This window comes from Centruroides vittatus, unplaced genomic scaffold, assembly GCF_030686945.1.
Source record: "Centruroides vittatus isolate TY-2023 unplaced genomic scaffold, ASM3068694v2 scaffold_386, whole genome shotgun sequence".
Taxonomy (NCBI): Eukaryota; Metazoa; Arthropoda; class Arachnida; order Scorpiones; family Buthidae; genus Centruroides; species Centruroides vittatus.
The window spans coordinates 1,060,265-1,072,341 of record NW_027122706.1 but is presented as its reverse complement, the minus strand read 5'-3'; the positions used below and the strand labels follow the sequence as shown (position 1 = coordinate 1,072,341).

The following is a 12,077-nucleotide window of genomic DNA, read 5'->3' as shown; positions in this document are numbered from 1 at the left end:
ATTTCGGCAAATGGCATATTTTAAAGTTACTTCATTAAATTTAAAATTTAAACTTTAAAAAAAAAGATAGCCACATTTTGTCACTTTTATAGCAAATCTTTCCATACTGACCTCGTAACATTCTATTATCCAATCATAAGTAATGATTTAATGAGCCCTTTATTTAGAAAGTGTTAGCACTCATCTAATGTGCATACAATTCATCACAATGTGAAATTAAAAAGACTCGCTATTTTGTATAAAAAAAAAATGTCTAAGGGAAATGCCAGGTAAATTCTAAATCTAAAAGAATAACAACTGACACCTCTGAAGGCTGTGAAGTCCAACTTGAGCAACATTAAGTAAAAATGACTTTGTCAATGACCTTAATTTCTAGAAATATTAGCAACTCTTCTTGAAATCTCTACACTTCTCAACTCTTCAATCTCTACTTTCTCATAAAAAGTATTCCATCATGCTTGACAAGGGAATTTCTAGTGCATAAAGAATACATTAAGTATTAATACTTTTGAACTAAATATTTCAGACCTTCTCTAATCTACATTTTACCAGTGCTCATTTCTTCATAGATAAAAAGCCAAAACACCCCCAAGAAGGTATGATGGAGAACAGAAGACGTCCATATATCACCAGTTCCTTTTTAAAAAATTTTTGTATTTTTTAACTGGATGTATTTTTGTGTTTTCTAAAGAACTTTTTGGTAGCCAGTAGCCTAAAAAGAAAAGTCAGTCGCCAAGAATGTATAGTCTGGAACACAGAGCTATTAAATGATGGTTCCTTTTTTGGGAAGGACTATGTCTTCAAATAATTAATTAAATATTTCAGTCATTCTTCTATGCTAAAAAAATTACATTTGCAACATTTTTCTTTATTATGTCAGATTGTATATTTACCTATTCTTGAAATAATTCCTCAAAGCTGTTTTTCAAAAAAACAAAATTGAATTATAAAGTAATTTACTTGTTTTTTACCAGAAATTTGAAATTCACTTTGATCAAATTTCTGTTAAAAATATTATAGTAAAATGGCATTTGCTTACATCATTACAGAATGGTAGGGAATGTGCCACCTAACTTTCAAACAACAACTGTTTCAAATATAAAACTGATGTGATTGAGAATGAAATATCTAGTTATAGATGATAAAATATACTTATTAATTTTAAAAGATGTGGAATCTCCCAAATGCACTGACTAATTTGATCCTTCAGCTTATTTATACTGACTGGATGTGTCTCAAACTTTACATTTCAAGTAACCCAAAAAGAATAATCCAGTGCCAGCAGGTTTTGAAAGTGAGATGTTCTGAAAACAAGAAATGAATTCACCTGGAAACATTTCTTGCAGAATTCCTGTGGAACAACATGCCATATGAGCAGTTGCTCTGTCTCCTAGAACCATAGGTGACACTGGTTATGAGGAGTGACCTCCTGATCCAGGACTATTTGCAATATGACTATGTAGCACCCAGCCAGTTACTGCGACATTATGGTCCTCATTTTCAAAAAAATATACACCGATCATGCAGTGAGTTACGACATCCTTTCCAAAGAGATTACAAGAATGTGTGTTCATAAGATTGGTGGTCATTTACAAAATGTTATTTTCAAGATATAACACTAATACACATTCGTTCTCCATTAAAAAAAAGAATGTATCTGTGCAAAGCAATAAATATTTATGCTTTCCTTTAAAGTATTATTTTATTTTAAAAACCATCAGGTGTTTCTGGCAAGTCCTATATTTTAAATAATTTTATTCTTGTTATTTAGAGTATGCATTTATATTTTACACTAACTCAAATCATCGATTTAAAACACTAAATTCTTTTGACTGTAAAAAACCAAAATTTTAAAATGGATTTTATGAAATTCATTTTTATTAATTACAGATGCTAAACCTAAGATAATATCATAAATATTTTAAAATCATATATTTAAAAAAAAATATATATATATACTTACTGAAGGACAGATGACCAAACCATAAGGTCCTTCATTTTTAAGAAATGGAAGTTTGATTTCTTGTTCAAGACAAAACATTATAATAGGTAAAACAAATACAAGTGTTTTTCCAGATCCAGTAAAGGCAATTCCTATCATGTCTCTACCTGATAAACTAATATTAAATAGTTATTTTCTCAATCTAAAATAAACTTTTAAATGTGGTTTAACTCTAATTTTATATATATTTAAAATTAAAATTATATTTACATAAAAATAATGAAAAATATTAAAATGTTGAGAAGTTTCATTTATAATAAATTAGAATAGTATGATCTTTTTGAATTTCCAAAATATATTTGTAGGGCTACTATTCTATCAAGAAAAATCCACCAGAAAAAGTGTGTTAATGAAATTGATGAAAATATAGTATAGGCAATATTTATTTTTTTGTATTTATAGCATGAGTTATTTTACAAATGTTGACTTCTCAACATATCTCATGTAAGCAAAAAATATTTATATAATCCTTACACAGCAGGAAGACCTTGCATCTGAATTGGAGTTGGCTTCGATATTCCTTTTTTTTTTAAAGAATTTAAAATTCCTTTAGGAAATTTCATTTCCTGTAAATAAAAACAATGTATATTTCAAATATTTCCTATTTTTTCAATAACAGGCCTGGGAGTGCTATTTTCCCTCTGAAAAAGTGAGTTGAAATACAGAAAAAGTGAATAAAAAGTGAGTGAAATAATGACAAAACAAAGTGAAAACACAAAAGGAAACTCAGCAAAATAGCAGTAAAAAACTGTTAATTTCTTTTTTATTCTGTTATGGTTAAACACACTTTAAAAATTTCTGTATATACTATAATACAGTAGCCATTCATTATATCACACTTTTTTGGTCCCCAAATTTTAAAAACATTTGAGTCAATAAATTTTAAGTTACTAATTGCCAATGAATTTCTATTTGCAACGAAATGCGGTATTTTATTTCTACTATTGTCCTTGAAACTACCACTGAAGGTGAAACAATAAATTTGTCAAGAGCTAAATATGCAGAACAGGTGGATAGATCCATTATTATTTGTTTCCTTTTGATATAAAAGTTGTTTATTTATTGGTTTTAAGAACTGTCTCCTCATTTACAAGTTTCTGTGAATTTGAAATTTCACACCTTTATGTGAATTAATGGTATTGCATCAATTCACATAAAGGTATGAAATTTCAAATTCATGACATAATGTGTAAGGAAAAAGATTTCTTTAATTCTGAAAGGAAAATTCTAAAATTTTTATACAGTAGTAACTTTATTTTGCTTCTCAGAGAACTTTTACTCTGTAATTTTATAAGTTTTGATGCTCTATTATATATTCAATATTTATTTTTTTAAATTTTCAATTACAACATTTATAATTTTTATTGAAAAATATAAACTACACAAATTTCTAATAAGAGATTTATATAGTACTGTATAATAAAATTGCAATTGATATTTTGTTTTTATATTGACAGTATTTGTCTTTCAATGTCATTGTTAAAGAAACAATACTGCTAAATGGGAGTTTGTGGTATCGATGTTTACGTAAATGTCAATTAATTCGATATAACCATGAATAAAATTCACGATTGAAAAACTAAGTTTATTTTATATCAGAAACACTTGCTGATGAAAGAATAGAGATTCCATAGCATGTATAATCTGTTTAGTAAAAGCCCAGAATTTTTATTACTTCGTTATATCGCTTTTTTTCTGTCTCCCGATAATGAGTGACTACTGTATTTCCAGAAAACCATGAATACTTGAAAAGTCTTTGGCTTCTGTAAATAACCAGTCATGAAAAATGATGTTCTTTTATTAAGATTATTCTGGATGTTTTCAGCTTCCTTCTTTTTTGCTTCCGCTTGCTTTTGAACACTTAACACTAATAAGCATCACACATGCTGCTTGTTCTTGCTGCTAATAGCCTTCTCCAGTTTTTTTATTTGCTGCTTCTAACAAAACTTGGCCTGTTGCATGTATTTCATTTTCTTCTACATTTTTCTGGTTTAAACTCAGCTGCAATTCCATAATCTTCATGTTATAAACAGCTTTCTTTTGCTGTTCTTCAAAATGTTTCTGTGCTCTTTTTTCCGTTTCTCTTATTCTTTTAACTTCTTTTTTATTTTCCAATTGTTCTTGATAATTTCTATGCACTGAGGGAGCTAATTTCAGTCGTCCTTTGTAATGGGTACAAGGTGTGGGCTTTGGTCATATATATTTAGTCCATACTTAACAATCAAAAGTGAATTAAGTATTCTTTCCAACAATGATGCTCTATCAGGAGAAAGTGCCCGACATAAAATTGACCCTATCTCTCATGGGAACGGAATTTTCAATGCTGATTTCACTAATTTGGCTATACTGGGATATTTATCATTATCAGAAACTGTTTATTTTTTAATGCTTCGAGATGTGTAAATATTGATTTCAAAGTAAAATAATAAATCTGAAATAAATATATTCCAAATAATACAAGTAAAATAATATTTTATTAATGATTTTATAAATAACAAGAAACTTTTTCCTGCAGATGAATAAAAACCGATATCATTGCAACATTGTTAAAATGCACAAAATGCACAATTATAATCAGCATAAGAGAAAAGATCAAAAAATGGATATTTCACAAGTAATCACACATTTTATGAAAATAATACTTACTATATGGAATAATTATACTTGTAGTCAATTTAAACACACATTTAGGAAGATACAGATGTGATTTAATGTTAACAATATGCTATGAAATCATTGAAATAATTTTATTTAACTCAAGTTTATGAAATTATTTAAAGATAAATCAAGTAAAAAAATATTTTTGTAAACGACAAAACTCCATAACCAGATTGTTAATTAAAACGAAATAATCTGCCAAATTATTGGGCTATAACAAGGATAACTAAATGGTCAGAATCAAAATAATTTGTCTAGTGGCAGGAGGTTACGCTACTATCTCGTGTTAATTTTAATAATTATATATTTTGAATTTAAAAGCGGCAGCAGTGTTGTCAGATTAAGAGATTAATCCATCCGCTTAGTATGTTTTCCCCTGCAAAAAGATTTTAGTGATTTTCTTAGAAAATAGTCAAAAACGCAGGGATGCTTAGAATTTTTAAACTCCGTAGAAGGAAATGCAATTCGGAAGAGGTAGATTTTGGCAAATAATGAAAATATGGCATGAGTACATAACTTTACTCAACACTGGCTTCTGAATTTGTAGTGAGAGGGATTTTTTAAGTGCATAAAAGATTTTTTTTACATATGTGAAATAAATTTTTGCTTCCTATAACCTAACAACACTGAGCGGCAGTTGCGATTTTGAGTCCCGCCCAGGGCCACGTATTTTCTTCCAGAAAATTCTATTCCGATAGTCCAATAATTCGGCAGATCGTTTGGCTTTAAAATTATTTTTGATTTGGCCCACATCTTAATTAGGCACATGAAAATGATCAAAAAAGTGAGAAAATGACCTGAAAAGTGAGCAACTCCAAGGCCTGCAATAAATTTAATATATCTTACACAATTCTTCACATCTTATATTATGTAAATTTAACAGTGTTTTTCAAATTTAAATAATGTAAGAAGGCCTTTAAAAGAAACATTTTTTGAACTCTCTATATTTGTTTTAACCCACAAATACCCATCTTTTTTCCCCATTATCAAAGTTTAAGCCATAAAGTTTTCAATTGCAATTCTTAAGTAGAATAAACAAAATTTCCATCAAATAGTCAGAAGTCAAAGGAAGGTTTTTTTTTTATTTAGAAACTTTATTTTCAGAATCATCATGTTAAAATGGCCAGATAAAAAAAAATGATTATTTTAGTAAAAAGAACTATTGAAGAAATCTAACAAAAATTAAATAGTCACTTAGCTGCTTACAGTTTTAAAGCAACATTTAGGGATATGAATCTCATATATTTCAAAGCTTAATGTTTCAATAAAACAGCAATAATAAAGAAAAATTCTCAAAACCTTATTTGTTGTGAAAGGCTTAAATGAACTTTAAATCTTTCATTCAAAATAAAAAAGCTTCATAATTTGTATTTTGAGTTCTCCGATAATATATGATATTGATGCTTTTTCTTGTCTTACATGTTCATTTAACATAGATACAGATATCTCTTGATTAACACAGTTAATTAATCCCTCGATGCTACTATGTATATCAAAATCATGTTAATCAAATATAGTGGTATCTTGGCACTTGATTAAATAATCACAACTGGATAAAACAAATTTTTGGTTAATAACAAATATTTTTATTTTAATAAATGAAAACAGCAAATTCACTAATGTCTTAATTGCCACGAAAAACATATCTATGTCACATAAAGATAGCTGTTAAAGCTGCATTAATTAAAACTTCTGCCATATATATAAAGAGATTGCCACAATTAATTTCACACATTAACCAAATCCCATATTAAGCAAGGGATACCTGTACAGTAGAGAGTCGTTAATCGAAACACTGGTAATCGGAATCGCCGGTAATCGGCACGATTTTCAGTCAGACTGTGTCATGCTGAATCGAACATTTTTGATACTAGATTTACTTCTAAAGTATAATTTTCATGTTTTTATATTCTTCAATATATTTATTTTGTTTATACAAAATGCAGAAATAATTTTTAACGATACGATAGCCTCGATTATTATTATAAAAATTTTCGTTAGGCTTAAAATTGATGAAAATTCAACACGAAGCGACAAGCAACGGAGAAAAATTTGAACATCAGACAGGTTAATATATTTATTCGTACATAATGGTTAATCGGAACAAATGACTAATCGGAACAACCCCAGTCCCCAATTCCGATTCCGATTTTCAACTCTCTACTGTAATTCTGAAAATGAAAAGTTTTCTTATTGAAAATTAAAAGCATTTGAATAAATTTATGTAAATGTTTTTACTGAAGTAAAAATATTAAAAAATTTATATATAGAATTTAAATGTTTTGGAGACTGGTTGTGAATCTTTAAAAGCCCATGGATCACCATAGATCACCAATGTTTAAGAAATTTTGATATACAGTTTATTCATATTTTATATCACATATTATGCATTAAATATTACATACATTAAAAATAATTATGATGTACTGGAAAAATTAAAAGAAAAAGAACTTATGGATATGTTCATAAAGTTGAATGAGTTAAACAAATTATTAATGAGCGGGTTTAAAGTACTAATTCCACTTAGTGCAAATGCTTGATATTGATGATATTTCAAACAAAATTCTAATGAAAGAGTTAGTTTACATTTGAGAAGAAAATGGCATCTAGTGGCATTGATGTTTCAAAATCTTCTCAAGGGTATTAAAAAGTGAAATAGTATAAATAATTGTTCCTTGTTAAGCAATCTAAAAATCAAAATCATGACACAGTATAGGTCCTAATATACTGATTATATTTTATTTCTAAACAGAAGATATTGCTCTCTCTAAACGCAAAATTTCATTGGCAAAGGCCCATTCATAAAGGAGTTATGAGCAATTAAAAATCATAAAATATGCATCATTAAATATTTATGTTAGTGGTTTATTAGCAATATCTGAAGAAATTATTTACACACAAATGTAATTTACTATACAAAATTATTACAATAGTACTTTTCACCAAAAAAATGAGTGAAACAGATATTTTCTACACCATAATCATCTAATGAACACATAATTGGAGCAGTTATTACAAGTCATTTACTTGCTTTTTGGTTTGAAAGAAAAAGCAAGTGGACTAATGGACTCATTCATGTCTTTATCAAAATAATTAGATTTTTGCCAATGAACAAAATTAAATTTTCAATTCTTCTCACCATGATAAGTTATAAAGATTTATTTTCATACATGTCACTATTTGATTGTAAGAAAGAACAGCAATGACATTGTTCTAATTTCACTCATTTGACTACAAATGTACCATATAATTTTCAATTACCATCATAATTTACTTACAAATATATATAGTCACTTATATAATTTGAAAGGTTATAATTTCATCCTAATAAGTTTTATTCAAAGCAGAATGTCATTATAGATTAATAATAAAATTTGAAAGAGTACAATCAAAGACTTTATTTAAAATGCATTTTGCACTCTCATATTTAAAATTAAAATCATTTTAAAGAATTCATCTTTAGTTGTCCAAACTGAAATGTGACTGTCCTAATTTTCAGGACAGTCACATTTCAGTTTGGACAGTCCTAATATTACCATTAATTTGAGAAAGGTGATCTGATGTTATAGATATTATTACCATAATAATAGGAATACGAATATTATAATAAGAATTATCAATAATAATAATTCCTATTATTATGCATTACTATTACACTAACATTATTACTCCTATTATACTGTAATTCCTACTATCATTAGGAATAATTATTATTATCATTATTACTAATAATAATTTATTCCTAGTGTTAATAATAATAATAACAATAATAATAGCAGGAATAGACTCAATTAAGAAAAGAATTAATCAATATCTACATGAAGAGCAACTTAAAAAAATGAACTATCATTGAAAAATTTTTAATTTATTTTTACCAAATTAATTTCTATTATTAAGCTATCAAATTCTTTAAAGTATTTCAGAATTTTGCACATAATTAAAATTGTAACTTCTAATGTTAATTGTAAATTATAAATCCAAAGTTAGAATTTTAATGCTTAACAGAAATTAGTTTTGTGTTTTATGTACTGTACTGTAGAACCAATCTTAAAATTTAATATAATTAATTTTAATACATTTTTATTAATTATTAATGTAAAATCACTTAACATTATGCAACATTATATATTTCAACTAACCTTAAACGTTTTAATTGGTGGTGGGATATCATCACCTTCTACTAATATTCTGTTTTTTTTCCGCACTCTCTCATGTCTCATTTCAGATAACTCTAATATATATTTTGGTGGTTTCCACCTAAAAATTCATTTGATAATTAAGAAAATTAATGACATGTAAACTAAATGCATAAATTTGCAAATAAAAAAATAATACATTCAAATGCTCACTATGTAATTTAAGGCATCACTCTACTTTAATTTCAATTAAACATTTTTTGAAATAGCCCCATCTCAATCAAATCAAATGCATAAACTTCAAAAATTAAAAGGATATGTATTCTCTTATATTATTTCCTAAATTATGTAGTGAGTATTTGAATTTAATGTTAATGAAGTTCACAATTTCATGAGAGTGAAAAGTAATAATTATATATATTTATATATATACATAAGTACATTTTATAAGCTATAAGCTATGAAATATTGAAAATTAAAGGTTAGCTAATTTTATATAATAAAATTACTAATCTTGTTTTCATGTAACTGAGAAAATGCAACATTTATATTAAAATTTTATTTGATTTATTAAAGATTTATATTTAAATGTTATGGAAAATAACTTGTAAAGTGTAAACAGTAAGTTAACTAATTATTTATACATCTAGAAAAAAAATTTCTAAATTATTAATTAAATTAAAGATTAGAACTGTAATGAGATGACAACTGCTTATTCGGATACAAAAAATTTATTAATTTTTGTATTTTTTTAAACAATAAAAATCTGGTAGTTTAGATATTATTTGCTTATTTTTCTACTTATATTTGAAATATAGACTCAATTTTAGAAATAAAGAATAGATCTTTAAACATAAAATTATATAATACATATAATATCAGAATCAATGTCAGAAAAAATTTTGGTTTTAATTAAATTATGAATATAATTTGACCTAAAAATAGAAAGAGACAACATATTGTAAAAATATTAATAATTATTAGTTAAATTTAGTTTCTAACTACAGTCAAACCTGTCTATAACGGAACCTGTATATATCAAAAACCTGTCGTTAACAAAAAATTCTTCAGTCTCTTAAATTTTTTACAAAAATTAATGTAAATTAACCTTTATATAATGGAACCTGTCTAACAGAAACAAAAAGGAAAATTGGGCCTTATAACAAAAAAATTGGTATCTTTATCTGATTTAACACAAATTTAACAAGAAGTTTACAAACCTAACATGTATAAATCATAAAAATGTCAAAAAATACACATACACAATACAGAATAGCAAAATATGACTACTGTATTACAGTAATTTTTATTGGGATTTGAACAGAAAGTTTTATTAGTTTTATTAACAGATGTTTTTACTTAACATAAATATGTGATGTAATTATAAGTTGTGAAATTTAACACATTATTCCTGATATGAGATTGTATTCTTTGTTTTAAAGCTTATTTTAAACTTTTCTACATCACATTTCATTTGAATACAATCAATTCCAAATGTCTGCAGATAAAATGCACATCAGGCATATTATGCACGCTCTTAAGTTTTGTAAAGGATATCACGCTATACAAACAGTAAAAAATACTCGTACTGTGTAGGGGGAAGATGCTTCTAAACTCCAAATGTGTCAAATGTGGTTTTGAAAGTTTTGTTTGAGAAATTTTGAACTAAAGAATACAAAATGTAGAGGCCCCATAAGCTGCTAAAGAGAAACTGCGAAAAGAAATTGTTAAAGATTGAAAAATAACAACTTGTGAATTTGCAACAAATCTTATTGTGTCACAGACATATATTATTGAAACACTTCATCCACTTAAAATGGCTGTAAAACATGCTGATGATTGTATTCTGCGCGTAGCTTGTTTTTTTTTTTCACTTATGAAGAAAACAAACTGAATTGAATGTAATTTTGTCCGATGAAGGTAGGCAGCTGTAAGGTTTTATTTTATTTTTAAACTGGATACTCATTTTTATCTTTGAGAATGTTTTTATGGATGAATGAAAAAATTAAAGTTAAAATTACAATATTTGTTATTAACCAAAAATTTGCTCTAGTGGGTGGTGATTTTTCAGGTGAATACTGAGGTACTACTGTATTTGATTAACACAATTTTGATATACATGGTACACATCGAGAAATTTATTAATTGTATTAATTAAGGAATACCTATAGTAGATAACCTGTATGTAGTGGAAACCTGTCTACTACAGAAGAGTTATTTGGTCCCTTGGAGTTCTGTTATAGACAGGTTTGACTGTATTAATACTTATAAAAGATGATAGCATTGTCCAATTTTTAAGACAAAATACACTAATAATGTAAATAATTTAATTTAAATTAAAATAATTATAGCCCAAAAGAAGAATTTGATTTATAGTTGTTTACTAGTTTCATTTATATAAACTGAAATGTTCTTTAGGCAATGAATATAGTAAATTTAAAATGCAGTTATATAGATTACATTTTAATCAATAAAAATTCTGTTTACATTACAGAAAGATTAGAGCAAATTAGATTTTAATAAGAAATCAAAAATATAAAATCAAATAGTCTTGAATTTTTTAAATTTAAAATTATAAGAGTTCCAAAACTGATTACAGTAATTGATTATACAGTATCATTTAATAATCAATATTGTTGAATGATTGATGTCATAGCTTTATATAAAGTTAACAAAATAATTAAAAAGCCAGGAAAAGCAATAAATTCAAAAGAAACTTTTAAAAAAGAAAAAAAAACTTGATTTCTATTTAATAATCTTACTTAGTAGACATGACAATACCAATTATCAAGATGAGTGGGATAAACTTCAGATTAATAAATACTCAATGAGAAACTAATTTAATAATTATTGAATATTTTTAAATAAAATATTGTAAGCACATTGACATAGATGAGAAGATATAAATAAAAAAAAACACAAAAAAGAATTTTTTTAAGTGCTTAATATTCAAAAACTTTTGAATTCATCTTATTAGTACAGTAAGACCCATGCGTTCGAAGATGACAGAGCGCTAAGCGAAACAGCGTTAAACAGGGTCATCTTAACATGTAAATAAGGGGGATACGTGAAACAAAACAGAGAATAGGAAAATTTATCAGTTTTTTTTTTTGTTTTATTTTATAACATTTATTGTTAAATACTTTTTATTACATTAATTATAGACTTATTTATTGCTAATATCAATATTTATTCATAAAACACTCATGAAAATAAAAAAAAAGTTTGAGTGAAGAAGTTATGTTTGTGATGAAGAAGGTTCTTCCTCATTTGACATCTTT

General features: G+C 26.3%; 2 protein-coding genes across 2 annotated transcripts in view; one reads left to right on the top strand and one right to left on the bottom strand.

Annotated features, from left to right (window-relative positions):
• Positions 1–12,077, top strand: part of LOC136988866 (uncharacterized) — a 539,116-nt gene that overhangs the window by 20,646 nt on the left and 506,393 nt on the right. The gene's annotated exons all lie outside the window — the stretch shown is intronic.
• Positions 1–12,077, bottom strand: part of LOC136988865 (probable ATP-dependent RNA helicase DDX41) — a 57,541-nt gene that overhangs the window by 20,707 nt on the left and 24,757 nt on the right. The window contains exons 6-8 of the mRNA XM_067286855.1: positions 8,800–8,917; positions 2,477–2,568; positions 1,964–2,117 (exon numbers count right to left, since the gene is read on the bottom strand). Coding sequence (XP_067142956.1) covers positions 1,964–2,117; positions 2,477–2,568; positions 8,800–8,917 — 364 coding nt within the window. The remainder of the gene's footprint in view (positions 1–1,963; positions 2,118–2,476; positions 2,569–8,799; positions 8,918–12,077) is intronic.